The sequence below is a fragment of the Myxocyprinus asiaticus genome, chromosome 37, assembly GCF_019703515.2.
Source record: "Myxocyprinus asiaticus isolate MX2 ecotype Aquarium Trade chromosome 37, UBuf_Myxa_2, whole genome shotgun sequence".
In the NCBI taxonomy this organism is placed as follows: domain Eukaryota; kingdom Metazoa; phylum Chordata; class Actinopteri; order Cypriniformes; family Catostomidae; genus Myxocyprinus; species Myxocyprinus asiaticus.
In genome coordinates, this window is record NC_059380.1 from 29,623,101 (window position 1) to 29,647,500 (window position 24,400).

Sequence of the window (24,400 nt, forward strand, 5' to 3'; positions counted from 1 at the left end):
TGCGTGCAGATCAGCTGATTAAAGGAATATCATAAAAGCATGATATTTGTATTTATTAAGTTGCTTGACTGGATGCTCCTGGAAGGTTACCAAGCAACAACCAGGGTTCCCTTTTTATGACCAATGAATTTCCATGACTTTTCAATTACCTTTCCTGGGGTTTGTGATTACTAGACAGATTTTTTAGAAATCTTTGATTCAGACTGATTCTCCAATGAATCATTTAGACCAATTTGTGACAACTACAAAAGAACTTTGTGAACTTTGTAGTGGCTACTAAACACCATACTGCCATTGGTCCACATCATAGGTGGGTGGGACCAAAGTCCCTTTCAAGGCAAGTGAGTCCACTCAGCACCATCTTGGGAATGCTCCCGGGCAGCCATTTTGTAAGAATATAAGCAGCATGAATGTAGAGCTTCTTTGAATTAAAGGAATATTTCACCCAAAATGAAAATGCTCTAATTTTCTCATCCTCATGCCATCCCAGGTGTGTATGATTTTCTTCTGAACACAAACAAAAATTTTTAAAAGAATATTTCAGCTCTGTAGGTCCATACAATGCAAGTGAATGGTTACCAAAATTTTGAAGCTCCAGATAGTACAAAGGCAGCATAAAATTAATCCACAAGGCTCCAGTGGTTCAATCTCTCTTCAGAAGCAATATGATAGGTGTGTGCGAGAAACAGATCAATATATTATATATATTGTATTATATATTATATATATTATAAATTTTCTCCCCCTTCCCAAAAAACACAATGTGAAAGTGGAGATTTATTGTAAAAAAAAAAAAAAAAAGTTGATCTGTTTCTCACCCACACTTATATCACTTCTGAAGATATGAATTTAACCACTGTAGTCTTATGGATTACTTTTATGCTGCCTTTAGCAGTTTTTGGGGCTTTTTGGTACCCATTCACTTGCATTGTATGGACCTACAGAGCAGAAATATTCTTCAAAAAATCTTTTTGTTCAGCAGAAGAAAGTCTCATACATCTGGGATGACATGAGGGTGAGTAAATGATGAGAATTTTAATTTTTGGGTGAACTATCTCTTTAAATGGTGAAAGACCAAAATCTTCAAAACAGCTGGTCAAAATTAAGATCAAAGATGATATTTCAAATCAGCAGTAAAATCTGACAGCAATGTTATCATACATTGTGCTTCTTTAACTCCGATCATACACACAAAAAAAGCTATTTCTCAGGCTGGTGAAGCAGATGTGTATTCTCGAGATGACTGACAGGCGATGTCTGTATGTAAAAGGTGACTGGCTCTTCACCTGCAAGGCAGGACTTCCTGTTCTTCATCTGCCATATTTAGTGTTCCAATTTCTTTCATTCATTTTAATTCTTGTGCTCCATTTACGGCTAAACAGTCTTTGTGTGACGCAACAGTAAATTAAGGTTACTTTCTTCAGTCAACATGAAAGCACTGTTGTGTAGAGTTATTACAGAGCTGGTGCAAACTTACACACTACAGATGTGTCTCTAGTAGTGGAGTAAATATTTGCGCTGACAACGATTTCACTCCGATTCTTACCAAACAATTCCAATGCATTGTGAAATCTTGAATTTGGTCACAATTCAATCTAATTAGATCATGTTGTAACGATTCATTGTTGTTTTTAAAAATATGCAGAAAAAATATTAAATGCATGCAGACTATGTGCAGTTTCTACTGCAGATTCTACTTCCTCTTTCGACCACGAAATGTCATTTTTAAAAATAACTTTGAGCCCAAAATGTTCATGCATTCCTAATAAGTATATATAGCCATACTCAAAACTGTACCTCCATAGCCGCCTCCTCTGCTAAAGTTACCGCCACCACCTCCTCGGCCACCTAAGAAGGGTTTTCAGAATAGTTTAAATAGTTTACCATATAAAAACTGATAATTACAGTAATGCACAACACATCAGGACAGCTCCATTTCAAATGGTTTGTTTTATATCCAACATGCAATAAATGAACATCAACAAAGCAAAACAATATTCAATTTGTAGTACTTAATTCTCACCTCGTGGATTAATTGAAACCCTGTTCATTTCCTCTCTGGAGAGAGCTTTCCTGACTTCACAGTTATGTCCATTCACTGTGTGGTACTTCTGAACTGTGGGATAAAGGTAAAAAAAATAATTTAATTTAAACAAAAACAAAACACAAAATTATGTAAGCAACTGCTGTAGCTATTGGTGTACAAACTAACAACCCCGTGTTTCCCATACATGCTTTCAGCAGTGGCGCTGCAGAATTGTGGGTACATTAGGACTGAAACAAGTAGTCGACGTTAACAACAATGTCGACAATAAAAAAAAAAATTAAAAAAAAAAAATAAAAATCGCAGACAAATTTCCATTGTCGACTAGTCGTTTGATCTCATTTAACGTAATATAAGATCATATGAAACTAATGATGACGCATGAGCAGCACTGCAGCTCACGTCTGATTGAGCAGAGGAAAAGAGCTCACAGTCCAGACACACTCCAAACTTTCTAAACAGTCAAAAAGGTGACAGATCGCAAAGTATGAGGGAATTATAATACAAAAATACAAAAACAAACACAGAAGCACCGTCATTGTGAAATCAAGCAGAGCCGGATCTGGCATTCCGCTTAAGGAAAACTTGCGTGTCAGAGTGTCTAAAACAACCTGGAGTTAATCTTTAATGCATCCTTTATTAAAGTTTAAATAAGGAAGTGGGTCATAAACTTCAAAAATGAAATTTCTCTGTGCAGTCAGCGCCGCTTCTATGAGTCGCGTGAAGGGAGAGAGATTAAAACTGCACCCAGCTGATGCACACTCTGGCATGGGGACAATCGTCCCTCATGCGCATTTGCTGCAGCTAGATTATAACGTGATGGCTTGCGACGTATTGAATCATAAAATACTGTGTCACGATGTGTATCTTATTGTGAAGAAAATTGGCAAAACGCAGCTCTATTAAGAGAGAGTTTGTTTTTTGTGAGTTAAAGATGGATCAAAGTGAACAAAGGTGAGAGAGGGTAGTCTTAGCCCATTATACATAGCAAGAAAATACATTTTTAATTAGACTTTTTTGGCTTGTTTTCCAAAAATAATATCTAAAACTCCTTTAAAACAATGTACATTTACTTTAGGAGCTATACTGCAGAAGAAAAAAATGTTATTGGAGAATGTTGAATACAATATTTAATATTTAAATAGTTTAAAATATCTAAAAATAGCCTTCTTATAAAAAGATACATTTACCTGAGAAGCAACATAAGATATTTAGACTTGCTTTTAGAGAATATATCTTGTATATAAGTATTTTTTCTTTACTGCACTGGCAGAAGTATGAACAAGTGAAAAAAACACACTTATATCCAAAATACACATTCAAGATGCATTATCTTAAAGCAAGTCTATATATCATATATGTTGCTTCTCAAGTAAATGTATCTTGTTTTAAGGATTTTTAGATCATTTAAATGGAAAACAAGACAAAAACTCTTGATTACAATAGTATTTTTTTTGCAGTGAATTTAATGAATTAAAGTTTTTCCTTGTAATTCAGTGGATGTCATTTAGAAGTATTTTTAAAAGATGATTTTGTCCTTTTTATTGTTAGTAAGCACATTTAATACAACCTTTTATGTCCAGGCATAATCTGAATAGTCGGTTAAGAGCTAATGATTAATTGTTGCAATAATTGCCCGAATAGTTGAATAATCATTCTAATAATCATTAGTCGATTATCAAAATAATCATTAGTTGCAGCCCTTGAGTACATACAACTACCTGGGATTCCAGAGCTCTTCAGGGCCCGTTGATAAGGGAGTTATCTGGATTTCACTGTTGATGATTTGACTTGATCCAGGATTGTTACACTCTTCATAGGGTTGGGCGGTTTTTCAGATTAATTCCAATTTGCGTTGACAAAAAAATAAAATAAAAAAAATAGAGAAAGAGATTTTGCAAAAAATATCGCAAATGCTATAGTTAGATACATTGTAAATCCACCAAAGGCTGAATAAGGAAGAGAAAATAATTCTTAGCGCTCGTCTTAATGCTGCACCCAATCTGAGACACCCTGGACGCCATGCAAGGAGCAGACGTGTGAGCGACGAGCTCTGCGCACTTTGCTGAATTTTCGATTATTTTCATATTATAATCTGGTGAAATTTGTTACACCCAGTTACACATTTGCCCTTTGTTGCAAAACATGGCAAAGAAGTCAAAATCCTCGGGCTCGGGAGACATTAAAAGACACTTACGTGTTCAGGATGAAAGCCCCGACAGGCCTACAGATCGGGGACTTATATCAGCTGGAATTTGTCTTGTGGAAGATCACACCTTTAAAACAGTTCTGTGAATGAATCTACACGTTCTTAGTGTTCATTCTTCCTATTGACTGGGTTTATTTTACAAAGTATTTTCTGTTATGTAATTTTGCCTCACAAATTTGTGAGGCAAAATTAAGCAATCCGATGGCAAAGTTGTCGTGGGGACTCGTGGGCGTTCATGGACCTTTTGAGTTTAGAGGGATTGTCGCCGGTTGGCGCTGTCGTGCACGGGGTTAATGCGCACGTTTTTCTTTTTTGTGTTTGTTTTGTTCGGGGGTTGATTGTTTCACTATTGGGGAATGTGGTCTATATAATTTTGTTTTTGAAGGAAGGAAGGTTATTACTTTTCTTAAACGTAAGAAATATGATATAATGTTTCTTCAAGAAACACATCTCTCCCCGCAGGAAGCTGAAAAATTTGGGAAGATATGGGGTGGACATGTTTTCTTTAGTGTTGGCTCAAGTAAGAGCAAGGGAGTCATTATATTGGTAAGTATACATCTACAATTCAAATGTCTCAAACAGAGCAAAGATAAATTAGGAAGAGTAATTATTGTTTTAGCTGAAATTCAAGGGCAAAGGTTGATTTTGGCTAATATTTACGCACCTAACGCTGATGATCAGGGCTTTTTTATAGATCTTGAAGGGATGTTGCAAACCGTTGGCACCCCTCATGATATAATATTGGGAGGAGACTTTAATCTTTTGATGGACTCAGTGCTTGATCATAGTGAAGCAAAAGTATGCAAATCCCCTAGAGCAACATTGATGCTTCACATGATGTGTAAAACTCTTGGTCTTACAGACATTTGGAGACTTTGGAACCCATCTGGTAGGCACTATACATTTTTTTCATCAGTCCACAAGATTTATTCTAGAATAGATTTTTTTTTAATATCCAAATCCCTTATTTCATCTGTTGTTGATTGCTCAATTGGAAACATTTTAGTCTCGGATCACGCCCTGGTGAGTTTAGAGGTGATGCCACATATAGAGAAAAATAAATCTTATAGTTGGCGCCTTAATGTGTCCCTTTTGCAAAATCCTGATTTCCAACAAATGTTAAAGATTGAAATCAGTGTTTATATGGAGACCAACTGGTCCTCGGTATCCTCTGTGGGCGTGGCCTGGGAGGCACTTAAGGCGGTTCTTAGGGGTCGGATCATACAGTATGCCTCATTCATCAAAAAATCCAAAGCACAATAACTCGTGGAGTTGGAAGGAAATATTAAAAGTGCAGAGGCAGAGCTGAAGCGCTGTATGTCATCTGATGGCCTCAGAGAATTGACTCGTTTGAAATACAGATATAAAACTATTCTGTCACAGAAAGTGGAGTTTTGGTTATTCAGGGCAAGACAGTCATACTTTGAGTCAGGTGATAAAGCAGGAAAACTTTTGGCTAGATATATACAGCAGAGAGAGTCTTTTTCTATCATTCCCTCAGTAAAATCTGCTTGTGGTGAAATATTTACCTCGGCTATTGATATTAATAACGCTTTTAAAGAGTTCTATCTTGATCTCTATAGGTCCACGTCTCCGTCTACTGGTGAAGATATTAGATATTAGATCTCCCTAAACTGACGAATGAGCAAAAAAACTCTCTTGATTCTGAGATAACCTTGGAGGAGCTTGATGAGGTAATTAAGTCCCTGCCTACAGGCAAGGCTCCAGGGCCTGACGGCTTTGCCGCTGAGTTTTTCAAATCTTATGCTACAGAACTGGCGCCACTTTTGTTAGAAGTTTATACTGATTCATTAAAGAATGGAAAGCTTCCGCCAACCATGACACAAGCCCGGATCAGTCTGATTCTAAAAAAAGGATAAAGATCCAAGCGAGTGTAAAAGTTACCGCCCAATTTCGCTGATCCAGTTAGATGTAAACATTTTGTCCAAAATTCTGGCTAATCGATTAAGTTATGACATCTCTTATACATATAGATCAGGTGGGGTTTATTCGAGGCTGTAGTTCTTCTGATAATATTAGGCGTTTCATCAATATCATGTGGTCAGTAGCAAATGAACAATCTCCGGTTGCTGCCATCTCTCTTGACGCCGAAAAGGCATTTGATATGGTAGAATGGGATTATCTTTTCAAGATTTTGGAAAGGTATGGGTTCGGGAATACATTTATTGGTTGGATTAAGTTACTTTATAGACACCCTGTAGCAGCAGTACAAACAAATGGGTTAATTTCAGATTATTTTACTCTGGATAGGGGCACCCGGCAGGGTTGCCCTCTTTCCCCATTATTGTTCTGTCTTGCCCTGGAACCATTAGCAGCCGCGATAAGAAAGGAGGATGATTTTCCAGGGGTGACAGCGAGAGGTGTAGCGCATGAGCTTCTGCTTTACGCAGATAATATTTTATTATTCGTCTCCGACCCCACTAAATCCATGCCTTGCCTCCACAAAATTATTAACTCCTTTTCCAAATTCTCAGGATACAGAGTCAATTGGTCTAAATCCGAAGCTTTGGCTTTGACAGCGTACTGTCCAGTAACGGCTTTCCAGCCGGGTGCCTTCATGTGGCCCAAACAGGGAATTAAGTATTTGGGAATTTTATTCCCAGCAAATTTGTCTGATTTAGGCAGAGTTAATTTTGATCCCTTAATAAAAAGGTTTTCGAATGTGGACAGGTGGGCTTCATTACACTTATCGATGATTGGGAAGGTTAATGTTATTAAAATGAATTGCATTCCAAAATTTAACTATCTGCTACAATCTCTCCCTGTAGATGTCCCTCTCTCTTATTTTAAGCAATTTGATAGCATAGTGAAGTCCTTCATTTGGAATGGTAAGCGTCCCAGGTTAAATTTCAGTAAATTACATAGGCCGATTGACAAAGGTGGGTTAGGCCTACCCAAGATTTTATTTTATTATTATGCATTCAGTCTTAGACATTTGGTTCATTGGTCGCTTCCACCTGAGAGAGCGCCTCCCTGGTTTTGTATTGAAAAGGAAGTTCTTGCCCCTATCTCGCCACTGCAAAGCCTTTCGATTAAACTAGCTGGAGAGGTTAAGTCGCACCCCGTTATTTTGCATTTACACTCGATATGGACAAAAGTGTCCAGAGGGTTTAATTCTGATATTTATTTAAATGTTGCCTCGAGCATATGGCAGAACCCTAAACTATGCATTAATAAGTCCCCTTTCTGTTGGTCAGATTGGATTGTGAGGGGGGTTAATGCACTTGGTGACCTATATGAGGGTGGAGTATTGAGATCTTTTGAAAATTTGGTTCAACATTTTAGGATTCCCAGATCTCAGTTTTTATAAGTATTTACAGCTGCGCCACCTGCTCTGCTCTGTTTTTGGGAGTAGCATACACCCCCCTAGAGCGGCAGATACTCTGGAAGTGGTGATTGCTGCTTTTGGGAAGGGTTATGAGGCATCAGCGTATTACTCCTTGTTAATTCAGAGTCTGGGGGACCGAGCTTTAAATTCTCTTAAAAGATTATGGGAGAAAGATTTAAACTTGGTATTGGAGGAGGGAGTGTGGGCAAGGATTCTAAAAAACAAAGTCTGCATCTAGAGATGCAAGGGTTCCCCTTATGCAATTTAAGATTTTACATAGATTTTATTGGACCCCCTCTAGATTGTATAGGCTTGGTCTTAAGGACACACCTATCTGCTGGCGATGCCATACTGAAGATGGAGACACCATCCATGTTTTTTGGGGGTGCCTTAAGATCCAAGAATTTTGGCTGAAGGTGCAAAGTTTTGTGTGTGATGTGTTGGGCACTCAGGTCTTGTTCTGCCCCAGACTCTGTATTTTGGGTGATAGGGAGGTCATGGATTTGGTAGATAAGCACATGAAGGACTGGGTTTTGACCGGTGTGATGATTGGTAGACAGGTTATTTTGAGGAGTTGGAAGTCGGATGGAGCACCCTCGTTCCCGGAGTGGTGCGCAGAGATGGGGAGGGTGGCTGCCTTTGAGGAGGGGTCGAGTATTAGGATGGGGGTTAGGGAAACTTACAATAAGAAATGGGGCAATTATTTAGCATTTTTGAGGGAATCTCGTGGTGGGGCGGTGGAGGGAGTAATTTAAAAAAAAATTTTTATTTTTTATTATTATTATTATACTTGATTATTGTATGTTATTTTATGTTGTTGTTTTAGTTTTCTGTGTGTGTGTCTATATTCTATTGACCACAGGGGTGTTCGTGGGGGGGTCAGGGTGGTTTGAGAGTTTGGTAGGGGGAGGGGATATAGTGGGGGTTTAATGTTAAAAGTTTTTGATTCATTATATAGATGTTGTTGTATTTCTTGTGTTAATTTATGAATCAATAAAAATTAAAAAAAAAAATGCTGCACCCAATCTGATCAGCTGCACGTGTGTGGCGCGCTACAAATGAACGTGCCAGGTTAACAACACGGAGACTGATATAAAAGACAGCGGTAATATGTACAATTGTACACAGTGTGATTGTAGCTCAGCTTCATCCATCATGCAGGTATACACCGGCTTAAGACCATAACTGGCCTTGGTGTGTGCATGTTGATGAACAGTCTCTTTTTCACCCATAAAACGTTAGTTACGTGACAGTTGCACTTCATTTCAAATCATGGAGAGGCTTTATATGGGAGAATCAAACATCCACCGCTCCTTTTGCCATGATGATTCAGATAGATTGCTAATTATTGTTTTGTTCTGTGACGTGTTTCAAGTGTACTGCAGATCATTTTGACAAACTTTGCTAGTTGAATTGTAATGATAAATTATTTAATATTGCTGCGCTGCTCAGGGTGAACCACTAGAGGGTGCGTCTCTATCTGCAGGGGTTTATGAATATACACACAAATTGTTTGATATACAATGAGTACTTTCTAGATATACTTGATAATTTATAGATATCGATTTCTAGATAACTTTCTAGATAGACTTGGTTTAGATAAAATGAATACCTACACTGGCTAAGAATTATTTTGAGTTTTCTTATTCTATTATTTCTGAACATCTGGGTTTATTAGATTTTAATGTATTTTACATTTACACTCGGTTGATACTTCTCCCTGTGGTGCATTTGTAAATTATTCTTGCACACCTTTGTTTCCTATAATGAAAAGAACTTGGATTTCTCTAACCAGGTTGCCTTGCATTCTAATAAACAAAACATACAATTTGAATATTGTTGGAGTACATTTAAAAGTTGAAAAAAAAATCGAATCGTGAATCGTCCATAAGTATGATAAAAATCAAGATTTTTTTATTTTTTTTTTCCCATATCGCCCAGCCCTAGTTCTTCAAAGAACATCTCGGAGTTGCTATCATGGCAACAGGTCTGTAAGCTCACACCTGTTCGGGAGCAGGCTTATTCAATACAAACAGGATTAGATTGCACCTTTATAAGCAGATGTTAAACTCGAAGTCTGTCCCAGCTGCTGCATTATGATTTAATATTATTATTTTATTAATAAAATAATATTTTAGATAATCAGATACAGGCCATTTTACTAAATTAGAGGTACTACTTCTTTAGTCATGAGGACATAATCTACTTAATTTTTTATGGGTCTTACATTTAGTAAAATTTTCTCGTGCATATATTTCAAGGCAGACAGTCTGTATTGACCTTGGTTCTCAGCGCCCTATACAGCTCAAAAGATGCAAAGAACTAAAAAGAGCGATGTCTGCGTTTGTGCCATTAGAAACATGTACAAATTGCATAATAAAAATATTTAATTGTTGTTCTTTTCTGGCCAAGAACGCAGGCTTTTAAAGAGAAGTTCTATGTCACTGTGCATTTGTGAAGTTCAATGTACACTGACATAAGAAAAATGCTGCAAGAAAAAAAAAATGCTTAGTTTGTTTTGTCAGGATTAACATTAATTTTGAAGGCTGTATAAATCTATTTATACAGAAATATCTAGTACAGTATTTTCCAGAAACAAAGTCACACCGGGTCAAAATCGCATTGTTGAGAGGAAAAAAAAACACATACAAGTCACATCTCTGTATAAGTCGCACTGACAGAGGTTGCACGGAGCAGGCACTAGGACCTGTGAGCAGCCGCCCGACTTCCCTTCACCGGTTCAGATGTCAAACACGCTCCATGAAGATTACAGTACCTCAGACCACATCCACACTAATACGTTTTCGTTTGAAAACACATCTTTTTCTCTACGTTTTGGCCTTCCTTCCACACTGTAATAGCGTTTTTGTCAGCAAAAACTGAGCTTTTTGAAAACGCTCTCACAAGTGGATAAATTAAAAAACGCCGTCTTCGCATTTTAGTGTGGACTGGGAAAACTGAGATATGACGTATTTGTTGTCATGTGACAGTCATTTGCGTCTCAGACTGTACACGCAATGGCGATTTTTCGCATGCGCAGTAAGGGAACTTAAGTGTTTTCATACGTTTCACTGTGGACGAGCAACTTTTAGAAAATGCTTGAAAATGGCAGTGTGGACAGAGTGTTTCAAAAATGAAAACACTGTTTTCAAATGTATCCAGATTAATGTAGACGTAGCCTCAGTATCTATACATCGCATCGTGGTGTTTTGGGCTTGTTTTAAATGGGAGAATTTGCCTTAAATAATCGAGTGCGAGTTTCTCATTCTTTTTATATTTCATATAAAAAGAAACGTGACAAGCCACATCTGTTTATAACATCTGTAACTCTATGCTGTGCACAAATAAACAGCAGTCTGTGAGTAAAACAATGCGTGTTCAGGCATGTGATCAGCCAAGGACAAAAAAGGAAGGAAGGCCGTAACCCCAGCGACCACCCCCCCCCCCACATACCTTATATTATATTAGGTCACACAGAGGAGGAATTGACCTTGGACGTTCGCTGTGAGGAGCCGCAACAATAATATTATCTGTGGGTGCTATCTCAATGCGCATGTTTTGCTGTTGGATTCTCCATTTTTTTGTGTGTTTTGGATGCTCCATATGTTTCCGCAGTGCTGTCTTACCATTTGCTCCATAATTAATAGGTTGGTTACATATGTTGCAAATTGCCCTGCCTGGTTCACTGAGTTTACTGAAACAATTCAGTGAAAGGGTGCACCCTTCAACCTGGACACTCTCCTGCAACCAACTCCATTTAAAACATTTTTTACCCCTTCATCAATTGTCTTTACTTCAGGGCTGTTCACATCTATCCTAGCCTTTATCCGAGTTTATGGTATGCTGGAAACAAAGAATAATATAAATGACGTAGAATTGTAATTCATTTATCTGACAGTAAAATGACAAATACAACACAACAAATAGTCTCTAATGTTAATAATAAAATGTTAAATCGTTTATAAGTCATAAGTCAACATCAGGAAGGAGGCTAAGTCCTATAAGCAACTATTTTCCTGAAATATTTCACATATGGCCACACAAAATACGAACCATTGTAATTACTCAATTATGATTGGCAATTTTAGTTATCAGTACATTTTTTTTTAGCAGTTTAATAGTCAACTAACCATGTTTAATCAAATAGGTTGATATTTTGTGCAAAGCTGTCTTATGCTGATGTTAAATATGATTAACAAATGGCATTCCTTCACTACTTTGCATCAGCAATAATTAATTTCAGCAATAATTTGCACGTGTAAAAACTTCATACCGTGGGCTCAGGAGAGCTCCACACACAGCCACTAGATGGCGCCTCTAACTCATGCAGTGCTGCTGGCATTAATCCACATGTAATAATAGTATTTAAAAAACGCAGCATTTTGCAGTTTTAATACATTTAAGTAGACTCTTTATTCCAGCGTGACTTTGTTGTAAGCCATTAAATCATGGAATGGCCTTAAAATTGTTTAATTTTAGGCGATAGGCGATTTCAGCCTATATATAGTCTATAATGTTGTATTAATGGATATCACATAGACAAGCAAGAATTCCAAAATGTTAAGGTTTTACAGCGTTTTGTAACTTATACTGTCATGTCAGTTGCAGCCCAACGAAGTGAAAATGACTTAATAAAAATGACACTACATGTTATGAGTACCAATCCATCTATGTTTGTTGTCCATTTTTCACGGACTCTCTGGATTCATTAAGATAAAGATAACTTAACCTGAATTACGTCCCGAATGAAGCAGTCATTCTGCGCATTCTCAACAAGCACGACGTAGAACGCTGAAAGTGGCAAGGATCCAGTTGGCGGGTTGGATGACGACGACTCGCGCAATCCCCCCCCCCCCAAAAATTGGATTTACGCAATTTACAGGGGTCATCCCACCGAGGTCAAAAAATAGGGAAATACGTATTTATACAGAAAAATCACAGCCATGCTGTTATATTCTATTCATTCATTAATGTTAGCGACTGTGGATATTTCTGATATTTGTGACCCTCTTTGCAATATATTAATTATCCAGTTTACTGACTGAATGTTTTTACTACAAGTGCGATGAAACATTTTATGGGCATGCATTTGAGAGAGGATTAGAGTTTGTTAGAACAATAATGTTATGATGGACAAAATATTTAAACTGGTTGCATAAAGTACTTTGAAAGGCAAAATTGGCAACTTTAAAACACTTCTATCGTCCCTATGACTGATGTTTTCATCTGTTTTGGTGAGTGTGTTTGACAAGCCGACATCAGTTACGTATATAAATTATGTAAATAAGTCGCTTCGCACTATAAGTCACAGCACCATTCAGATGATGAAAAAAAACACGACTTCTAATCCGGAAAATACGGTAGTATAAATTTAGCTACTGTATAGGCCTATATATTTTTATGTACATTTACAGTTTTATATACAGTACATTTAAAAGGGATTTGTTTTTTGTATATAAGTGCATATCAATAAATACATATAATGGTTTATATTTAAACTTTTAAAGTTTATGACGTCATTACATTGGTCTATCATGTCGCCAATCAATCGCTGCATTGTTGATCATGGTTTAGAGTATCGATACATGTACCCTTTTGTGGGCTCATGGATGCGGGCACAACACCACTGCTGAAAAAAAAAATCCAAGGGGAAAAACTGTAATAGCCTATGAGCTCCAGCAATTAAAAGCAATATATATAAAAATTTGGGGAATCACTTACTGACAATTCTGTCAACAGCGTCGTGGTCGTCAAACGTGATGAAGGCGAATCCCCTCCTCTTATCACTGTTCTTCTCAGTCATGATGTTCACCTCCTCGATTTTACCAAACTGACAGAAATACTCACGCAAATGTTCTTCATCGGTGTCTTCTTTGATTCCACCCACAAAAATCTTTTTAACAGTGGAGTGAGCGCCTGGTCTGCTTGAGTCCTGAAAAAATTGGATGAGCAATTTGAGGCACAAAATAAATTCAACACCAGATTAATTTACAATAGGTGCACATTAGGGATGCACCAATCTGATACCTGGATCGACAGCCGCTCCGATACTGAGGATTTTAATCGGATCGGGTATTGTTCCGACAAGCCCAATTCAAATCCGATGGATTTAGTCATCAAACTCCAAAAATGGCATAAAACCATAAAAGCACCATTAAAGTAATCCATATGACTTGTGCATTTTATTTAAAGTCTCTAAGACAACTGATAGCTTAGTGAATCTCAAAAAGTTGCTTTTAATAAATAAATATACTGTATAGTCTGCATGTGCAGCACACTTCAATAAATGAGAAGAACTCTGTTGTGTCACACATAGCATGCGCAGGCTGATGACAGGCTAATGTTTTTAGCTCTCAGAGAAGCTCGCAATATGAGTGCTCCACACGAACTCCATCTCAGATGTAGAAGCTTGATAGTTTGGTTTCGCTTATAAGATGCATTGAGATTGAGCACGGAGGACCAATTCACCAGATCTTGAATGAAAAACATATTAAACAACTGAACTAGCCCACACACACAGAGTGCATATACATGCTCATTAAAAGTCTGATTTCAGTCGGAATAAAGCAAATAATTTGTATTATTAAAAAGTCATATAAACACGCTTGTCTGACTAATACCATTTGGGTTTTTGTGAAATTAATGTGATTGCAGTTTGTAGAACGGTTCAGTCTAACATGTATAAACTTCAATCCACAATTATCCACATTATGCCCATTCTCCGAGAAGGTGCCGCATGACATGTATTTAACCCAGAAGTCGAAACCATTCACACCTGTGACACATTGATGTAGCTCTAATTAATCTTTTGTTCATGGACTAAGCCTCCTATCTGTCTGCCATAGTAATGTAAATGCCATAGTAAAATGTTATATATATTAAACAAATACTCAGAAGGTTAATCTAATTATGAAGATAGATTTACACAACAAATATTTAATAATTATATTATAAAAAATAATAATTTAAGTGCTACTATATCAAAACTACTACGCAAAAAAAAAAAAAAAAAACTTTACCAAACACTTTCATAGATGCGGCATCAGTCTATTTGTTAAATTCTTTATTTACAGTGTTGTCTGAAGTTAAAATATTACATAATGTATGACTGTGCTTTTAAAAATGTATTTACATATTACACTTTCAACATTTTGTTAAATGTTTTTATATACACTTGTGCGATTTACAATGAGTTTACATTGATATGAATAGCAAGTGCTAAAGTGGTACAGTCTCTTTAAGAGAACAGCTGCTCCATGAATAAATGTTTATGGTTGAAGGAGCATATCATACATTGAGAGACGCTGCAGATTTTACCTCATCTGTGCAATGTGTTATTAGAATAAATGTTTATTTTTAACTTCTGAACAATAACTTCTGTCAATAAAGAATATTCAAAGAGACATAAACTGAAAATGATTTGCGTGGACCTCGCCTTTGGACACAATACACAGAACGATCCAAAAGGAAACTTTTACTTGCATAATAACTATTGACTTGCTTGTACAAATATTTATTGAACAAGTTCTCAAATTCAAATCTACAAGCTCTCGAGTTTTGAAACACTTTTACCTTCAAACAGGCATTCAAACAGCGTTTTACTGGTCTGTAGCCATGCTGTAAAACAGAGCATGTTGTGAAAACAGTCCGTGGAAAAGTGCAGCCAAATAAGGTCAATTTCCTTCAGAGTGTACGCTCACGAAACACAACACACTATAAAAGATGAGGCTGAATACAGCTTCATAATCAGTAAAAGGAGTAAAAGTCAATCACTGGCAAATGAAATCTTAATATTTAATAGTGAGTGGCTATTAACAGACATATTTTAGTCGCATAGCACGAAATTTTGTTGCATATGCGAGTGATTTACTCGTAATACAGAGGGCTCCATATTTTAAATTCACTGCCGGGCATTAGCAAAATCACAGACTGAACTATGTTTTATTTGCATATAGCGCAGGACTTGAAGATCAGATTTATATTTGTTTGGTGAAGACAAATTTATGTGGCCAAGTTTTAATAGAATGTGCTTAATCGGATAGCAATCAGTTCAGTAAAATGCATGAAGTGACCAAGTGTAAATACCCCCAGTAATTCCAGGGAAAGTCTTCAGTAGAAAAGAAGCCAGTTCTCTTTACACATTTTTTCAACTTGTATCTGATTCAGACCTCTCTTTTTTTTTGTTTTTTCACTTTCATTGTGGGTATTAGTCCACTTTTTAATCAATTATTTTTTGGGAACCCAGTCAAACTTAAGTATTATTTTAATATAAAAAACTAATAAAATTATTGTTCATGGCCCCAGACTGCGACTAAAACGGTTGCAAATGCGACCAGATATAAATGACCACGACGACAATTTATAATCTAGTCTCGCGCCGCTTTTCACCTTTTCTGTTGATGATATGAGCTGAATCACCCGACAAGAGCTTGTATGAACTCAGGAGCTCAGAATAGCAGTTTGAATTTGAGTCACTTTCTCAGTGAATCAGCCGTCAGGGAGATCACAACTGGTAGCGCAGACATTTAAAAAGTAATCCCATGTGCATTTTGGGCTTGTTTACAATTAAAAGTAATGTGTTATATAAAAAAAATACAAATTTCCCCGATTATTATTGATTGGGATTGGAGTAGCACAATAAACTGCATCTGGGATTTCATTCATTTTGCACTCTTGTAGTCTTTTTGTCTGGGTTAAGATATATATATATATATATATATATATATAAAAATAATAAAAAATATCACACATATGTATAATATATAAAATCTATTTAATATATGCACTCCCATATACACACACACACATATATATATATATATATATGTGTATATGTGTGTATGTATACACATTTACAGTTGTGCTCAAAAGTTTGCATACCCTTGGAGAATTGGTAATATATGTACCATTTTTAAAGAAAACATGAGCAGGCAAGACATTTCTTTTATTTCTTAAGGGATTCATATTCAGCTGTAGGTTATAACAGAATGGCACAGTCATCAAACAAAACATGGCAACAAAGAAAAAAAATTAAATGACTCCTGTTCAAAAGTCTGCATAACCTTAGTTCTTAATACTGTGTATTGCCCCCTTTAGCATCAATGACAGCGTGCAGTCTTTTGTAATAGTTGTCTATGAGGCCCCAAATTGCAGGTGGTATAGCTGCCCATTCGTCTTGGCAAAATGCCTCCAGGTCATGCAAAGTCTTTGGTCGTCTTGCATGAACCGCACGTTTGAGATCTCCCCAGAGTGGCTCGATGATATTAAGGTCAGGAGACTGTGATGGCCACTCCAGAATTCACCTTTTTCTGCTGTAACCACTGGAGGGTCAACTTGGCCTTGTGCTTAGGGTCACTGTCATGCTGGAAAGTCCAAGCGCAGCTTTCGTGCAGAAGAATGCAAATTGTCTGCCAGTATTTTCTGATAACATGCTGCATTCATGTTGCCATCAATTTTCACAAGATTCCCCGTGCCTTTAGAGCTCACACATCCCCAAAACATCAATGAGCCACCACCATGCTTCACAGTGGGGATGGTATTCTTTTTACTATAGGCCTTGTTGACCCTTCTCCAAACATAGCGCTTATGGTTGTGAACATAAAGCTCTATTTTGGTCTCGTCACTCCAAATTACAGTGTGCCAGAAGCTGTGAGGCGTGTCAAGGTGTTGTCGGGCATATTGTAACCGGGCTTTTTAGTGGCATTGGTGCAGTCAAGGCTTCTTTCTGGCAACTCGACCATGCAGCTCATTTTTGTTCAAATATCGTCGTACTGTGCTCCTTGAAACAACCACACTGTCTTTTTCCAGAGCAGCCTGTATTTCTCCTGAAGTTACCTATGGGTTTTTCTTTGTATACCGAACAATTCTTCTGGCAGTTGTGGCTGAAATCTTTCTTGGTCTACCTGACCTTGGCTTGGTATCAAAAGATCCCTGAATTTTCCACTTCTTAAGTGATTGAACAGTACTGACTGGCATTTTCAAGGCTTTGGGTATCTTTTTATATCCTTTTCCAGCTTTATAAAAGTTCCATTACCTTGTTAAGCAGGTCTTTTGACAGTTCTTTTCTGCTCCCCATGGCTCAGTATCTAGCCTGCTCAGTGCATCCACGTGAGAGCTAACAAACTCATTGACTATTTATACACAGACACTAATTGCAATTTAAAAAGCCACAGGTGTGGGAAATTAACCTTTAATTGCCATTTAAACCTGTGTGCGTCACCTTGCGTGTCTGCAACAAGGCCAAACATTCAAAGGTATGTAAACTTTTGATCAGGGCCATTTGGGTGATTTCTGTTATCATTATGATTTAAAAAGGAGCCAAAAAACTATGCGATAATAAATGGCTTCATATAATCACTATCCTTAAATAAAAGACAGTTTTTTTGCATGATCAGTCATATTTTCAAAATCAATGCCACAATTTCACAATTTCTGCCAGGGTATGCAAACTTTTGAGCACAACTGTGTGTGTGTGTGTGTGTGTGTAATATATATATCACACACACACCACACACGTCTCATGTTACGTTAAATGGCATCAAACAACTATGACAACGGAAATTTGTGTCAATTTGTGATATCACAAATCGTTTCATCCCAAATATATATATATATATATATATATATATATATATATATATATATATATATATATATATATATATATATAGACAAATACACAGTGCTGTGTTAAAGTATTTGCCCTATCCGGATTTCTTGTTTTTGTGTATTTTTCAAATTACAAAAAAAAAAAAACTCAATTGTTTTAGATGTAGAGATATCTATTTAGAACGAGATATGACATAAAACGCAACCTGAGTAAACACAAAATACAGTTTTCAAATATATATTTTATTGAAGCAAGTGTTATCCAACATCTATAGCATCCATGTGAAAAAACTAGCTGCCCCCTTAAACTTAATAGCTGGTTGCGCCACCTTTAGCAGCAACAACCGCAACCAAACGCTTCCGATAACTAGAGATCAACCTTTCACAACGCTGTGGTGAAATTTTGGCCCACTCTTCTTTGCAGAACTGCTTTAGTTCAACCACTGGGTTTTCAAGCATGAACTGCCCATTTTAGGTCCTGCCACAGCATCTCAATCGGGTTCAAGTCAGGACTTCGACTAGGCCACTCCAAAACTTTAATTTTGCTTCTTTTGAGCCAGAGGACTTACTCCTATGCTTTGGATCATTGTCTCACTGCATAATCCAGATGCGCTCAAGCTTCAACTCACAGACTGATGACCGGACATTCTCCAAGATTTTCTGGTAGAGAGCAGAATTCACGTTTCCCTCAACTACTGCAAGTTGCCCTGGCCCTGAAGCAGAAAAGCATCCCCACACCATCACACTACCACCACCATGTTAGACCATAGGTATTATGTTCTTTTTGTGAAATCCTGTGTTTGATTTACGCCAGATGTAACAGGACCCCTCTTCCAAAAAGTTCCACTTCTGACTCATCAGTCCACAGAACATACTTCCAAAAGTTTTGAGGATCATCAAGGTGTGTTTTGGCAAAATTCAGACGAGCCTTAATGTTCTTCTGGGTTAGCAGTGGTTTTCGCCTTGCCACTCTTCCATGGATGGCATTTTTGTCCAGTGTCTTTCTGACAGTGGAGGCATGAACAATGACATTTATTGATGCAAGAGAGGCCAGCAGTTCCTTGGATGTTGTCCTTGGCTTTTTTGTGACTTCCTGGATGAGTCGTCGCTGTACTCTTGGAGGAATTTTGGAAGGTCGACCACTTCTGAGAAGGTTCACTACTGTGCCAAGTTTTCTCCATTTGGAGATAATGGATCTCACTGTGGTTCTTTGGAGTCCCAGAGCCTTTGAAATAGCTTTGTAACCCTTCCCAGACTTTTGTATTTTATATCACCTTTTTCCTCATCAATTCTGGAATTTCTTTCGATCTTAGCATAGTATGCTACTGGAAGAGACCTTTTAGCGAACTTTATGCTGCTGAAAAAATTCTTTTTAGGTGTTGATTTGATTGAATAGGGCTGGAATTAATCAGGCCTGGGTGTGTCTAGTCCAGCTGAACCCCATTCTGAATGCAGTTTCATAAATTTGGGGATTTAGTAACTAAGGGGCAAATACTTTTTCAAACAGGCCCAGTTTGTATTGGACAACTTTTTTGCTTCAATAAATAACACTATCATTTGGAAAACTGTATTTTGTATTTACTCAGATTGCCTTTGTTTAATGTTAGATTTTGTTTGAATTTTTGAAGCAATTTAGTATGAGATATACACAAAAATGGAAGAAATCAGGATGGGGGCAAATACTCTTCCACAGCACTGTGTGTGTGATTATATATACATCACACAATGGCGGCCAATAGTTTGGAATAATGTACAGATTTTGCTCTTATGGAAAGAAATTGGTACTTTTATTCACCAAAGAGGCATTCAACTGATCACAGTGTATAGTCAGTACATTAATAACGTGAAAAACTACTTTTACAATTTGAAAATTTGAAAAAAAATGTTCAGAACTTCTTAAACTACTTAAGAGTTCTCATCAAAAAATCCTCCATGTGAGCAATGACAGCTTTGCAGATCCTTGGCATTCCAGCTGTCAGTTTGTCCAGATACCAGTTTGTTAAGATCCATAACGCTCGGGCCTGGGTAGCTCAGTGGTAAAAGTCGCTGGCTACCACCCCTGAAGTTCGCTAGTTCGAATCCCAGGGCGTGCTGAGTGACTCCAGCCAGGTCTCCTAAGCAGCCAAATTGGCCCGGTTGCTAGGGAGGGTAGAGTCACATGGGGTAACCTCCTCGTGGTCGCTATAATGTGGTTCGTTCTCGGTGGGGCACGTGGCGAGTTGAGCGCAGATGCCGCGGTGGATGGCGTGAAGCCTCCACACGCGCTATGTCTCTGTGGCAACACGCTCAACAAGCCACATAAGATGCGTGGGTTGATGGTCTCAGACGGAGGCAACTGGGATTCGTCCTCCGCCACCCGGATTGAGGCGAATCACTACGTGACCATGAGGACTTAAAAGCACACTGGGAATGGGCATTCCAAACTGGGTGATAAAGGGGAAAAAAAAAATAAAAAAATCCATAATACTCTTTTCCAATTATCAGTTGTCCAATGTTTGTGTTTCTTTGCCCACTCTAACCTTTTCTTTTTGTTTTTGTTTCAAAAGTGGCTTTTTCTTTGCAATTCTTCCTATCAGGCCTACACCCCCAGGTATTCTCTTTACTGTTGTACATGAAACTGGTGTTGAGCAGGTAGAATTCGATGAAGCTGTCAGCTGAGGGCATGTGCGGCATCTATTTCTCAAACTAGAGACACTGATGTACTTATCCTCGTTTAGTTGAACATCTGGCCTTCCACATCTCTTTCTGTCCTTGTTAGAGCCAGTTGTCCTTTGTCTTTGAAGACTGTAGTGTACATCTACATTCAATTTAAAGCATTGAATGGCCTTCACTCCTCAAAACTATGATTGACTAATGAGTTTCTAGAGAAAGTTATTTTTATTTATTTTTTTTGCACTTTTTGACCTAATTTTGACCTTAAGACGTGCCAGTCTATTTCTTACTATGGCAACTAAAAAAAAAAAAAAAAAAAACTTTTTTTTAAAAAAAAGTTACGCTTCATTTAACGAACAAAATAGCTTTCAACTGTGTTTGATATAGTGGCAAATGGTTTTCTAGTACCAAATTAGCAATTTAGCATGATTACTCAAAGATAAGGTGTTGGAGTGATGGCTGCTGGAAATGGGGCCTGTCTAGATTTGATCAAAAATGACGGTGCCGTTTTTTACATTAGTAATGTCCTGACTATACTTTGTGATCAGTTGAATGCCACTTTGGCAAATTTAATTACCAATTTCCTTCCGAAACAGCAAAGTCTGTACATTATTTCACGCCTGTGTGTGTGTGTGTGTGTATATATTATATACATACATATATATATGTGTGTGTGTGTGTGCGCGTGCACATGATTCCAGGTTGTTTTTCACCAGGCAAAGTTTCAGCACTTGATAAATGGTAATAGTGTTTTTTTCCCTTTTGCTCTGGTGTGCATACTGCACCCTGAAATGGCTTTTTAAATGCAGTAAATTAACAGTACGCACTTGATCATACTAGCGTTCGCTGCCACACCGAAATGTGAGTGCATATACAGGCAGTGACAGATTATTTTTATTTTACTTTAATGTAAGATTTTATTTTATAACTTTTTTTAAAAGTTATATAAGATCTTTGTATTGTGCAATTTAGGCTCATAGCTCACTGTGCACTTTTTTTATTTGCTGCTATTTTCAGTATTGTATGAGGAAATTCCATTGCAATAAACGTTCTTTATTCCCACATCCAGACGAAAAACCGATTAACAGTTCGTGAAATCTTGCGGTTAACCGAAAGTTAAAAACAGTAACTGTGCACATCCCTAAATACAGTTGTGCTCAAAAGTTTGCATACCCTGGCAGAAATTGTGAAATTTTGGCATTGATTTTGAAAATATGACTGATCATGCATAAAAACTTGAATGTTTGGCCTTGTTACAGACACACAAGGTGACACACACAGGTTTAAATGGCAATTAAAGGTTAATTTCCCACACCTGTGGCTTTTTAAATTGCAATTAGTGTCTGTGTATAAATAGTCAATGAGTTTGTTAGCTCTCACGTGGATGCACTGAGCAGGCTAGATACTGAGCCATGGGGAGCAGAAAAGAACTGTCAAAAGACCTTTATGGTACTTTATAAAAATGGTAAAGGATATAAAAAGATATCCAAAGCCTTGAAAATGCCAGTCAGTACTGTTCAATCACTTATTAAGAAGTGGAAAATTCGGGGATCTATGATACTAAGCCAAGGTCAGGTAGACCAAGAAAGATTTCAGCCACAACTGCCAGAAGAATTGTTCGGTATACAAAGAAAAACCCACAGGTAACCTCAGGAGAAATACAGGCTGCTCTAGAAAAAGACAGTGTGGTTGTTTCAAGGAGCACAGTACGACGATATTTGAACAAAAATGAGCTGCATGGTCGAGTTGCCAGAAAGAAGCCTTTACTGCGCCAATGCCACAAAAAAGCCCGGTTACAATATGCCTGACAACACCTCGACACGCCTCACAGCTTCTGGCACACTGTAATTTGGAGTGACGAGACCAAAATAGAGCTTTATGCTCACAACCATAAGCATTAGGCCTATAGTGAAAATAATACTATCCCCACTGTGAAGCATGGTGGTGGCTCACTGATGTTTTTGGGGTGTGTGAGCTCTAAAGGCACGGGGAATCTTGTGAAAATTGAAGGCAAGATGAATGCAGCATGTTATCAGAAAATACTGGCAGACAATTTGCATTCTTCTGCACGAAAGCTGCGCATGGGACGCTCTTGGACTTTACAGCATGACAATGACCCTAAGCACAAGGCCAAGTTGACTCTCCAGTGCTTACAGCCTTACAGCAGAAAAAGGTGAAGGTTCTGGAGTGGCCATCAGTCTCCTGACCTTAATATCATCGAGCCACTCTGGGGGATCTCAAACGTGCGGTTCATGCAAGACGACCAAAGACTTTGCATGACCTGGAGGCATTTTGCCAAGACGAATGGGCAGCTATACCACCTGCAAGAATTTGGGGCCTCATAGACAACCATTACAAAAGACTGCACGCTGTCATTGATGCTAAAGGGGGCAATACACAGTATTAAGAACTAAGGGTATGCAGACTTTTGAACAGGGGTCATTTCATTTTTTTCTTTGTTGCCATGTTTTATGATTGTGCCATTCTGTTATAACCTACAGTTGAATATGAATCCCTTAAGAAATAAATGTGTTTTGCCTGCTCATGTTTTCTTTAAAAATGGTACATATATTACCAATTTTCTAAGGGTATGCAAACTTGAGCACAACTGTACATATACAGTTTATATATACACAGTACTGTGCAAAAGTTTTAGGCACTTGGGGAAAATGTTGCATAGTGAGGATGTCTTCAAAAATGTAATAAATAGTTTTCATTTATCAATTAACGTCATACAAAATCCAGTAAACATAAAAAAGCTAAATCAATATTTGGTGTGACCACCCTTGCCTTCAAAACAGCACCAATTCTCCTAAGTACACCTGGATACAGTTTTTCTTGGTAGTTGGCAGATAGGATGTTCCAAGCTTCTTGGAGAATTTGCCACAGTTCTTCTATTTCAGCTGTCTCAATTGCTTCAGTCTCTTCTTGTAATCCCAGACTGACTCAATATTCAGTGGGGGGCTCTGTGGGGACCATGCCATCTGTTGCAGGGCTCCCTGTTATTCTATTCTATTTGCAATAGAAATGTTTGGGAGTCTAAAATGTATATTTCCTATTGACACACTAAAGCTGAAAATATAAATAACCATCTTAAGACAAATGTTTTTTTGAAGCATTTTATGTGCCTAAGACTTTTGCACAGTACTGTATATATACCGATCAGCCGCAACATTAAAACCACCTGCCTAATATCATGTAGGTCCCCCTAGTGCCATCAAAACAGCTCTGACCCATCAAGGCATGGACTCCACAAGACCTCTGTAGGTGTCCTGTGGTATCTGGCAACAAGACGTTAGCAGCAGATCCTTTAAGTCCTGTAAGATGCGAGGTGGAGCCTCCATGGATCGAACTTGTTGGTCCAGCACATTCCACAGATGCTAAATTGGATTGAGATCTGGGGAATTTGGAGGCCAAGTCAACACCTTGAACTCTTTGTCATGTTCCTCAAACCATTCCTGAAATATCTTTTGCATGTGGCAGGGTGCATTATCCTGCTGAAAGAATACTGTTACCATGAAGGGGTGTACATGGTCTG

General features: G+C 37.8%; 1 protein-coding gene across 5 annotated transcripts in view; it reads right to left on the minus strand.

The window, feature by feature from the left end:
- The window catches only part of LOC127428334 (heterogeneous nuclear ribonucleoprotein A1-like), a 50,550-nt gene that overhangs the window by 23,172 nt on the left and 2,978 nt on the right, over nucleotides 1-24,400 (minus strand). For all 5 annotated transcript variants that reach the window (XM_051676660.1, XM_051676661.1, XM_051676658.1 and 2 more), the window contains exons 4-6: nucleotides 13,324-13,534; nucleotides 2,024-2,116; nucleotides 1,798-1,848 (exon numbers count right to left, since the gene is read on the minus strand). In XM_051676660.1, coding sequence (XP_051532620.1) covers nucleotides 1,798-1,848; nucleotides 2,024-2,116; nucleotides 13,324-13,534 — 355 coding nt within the window. The remainder of the gene's footprint in view (nucleotides 1-1,797; nucleotides 1,849-2,023; nucleotides 2,117-13,323; nucleotides 13,535-24,400) is intronic.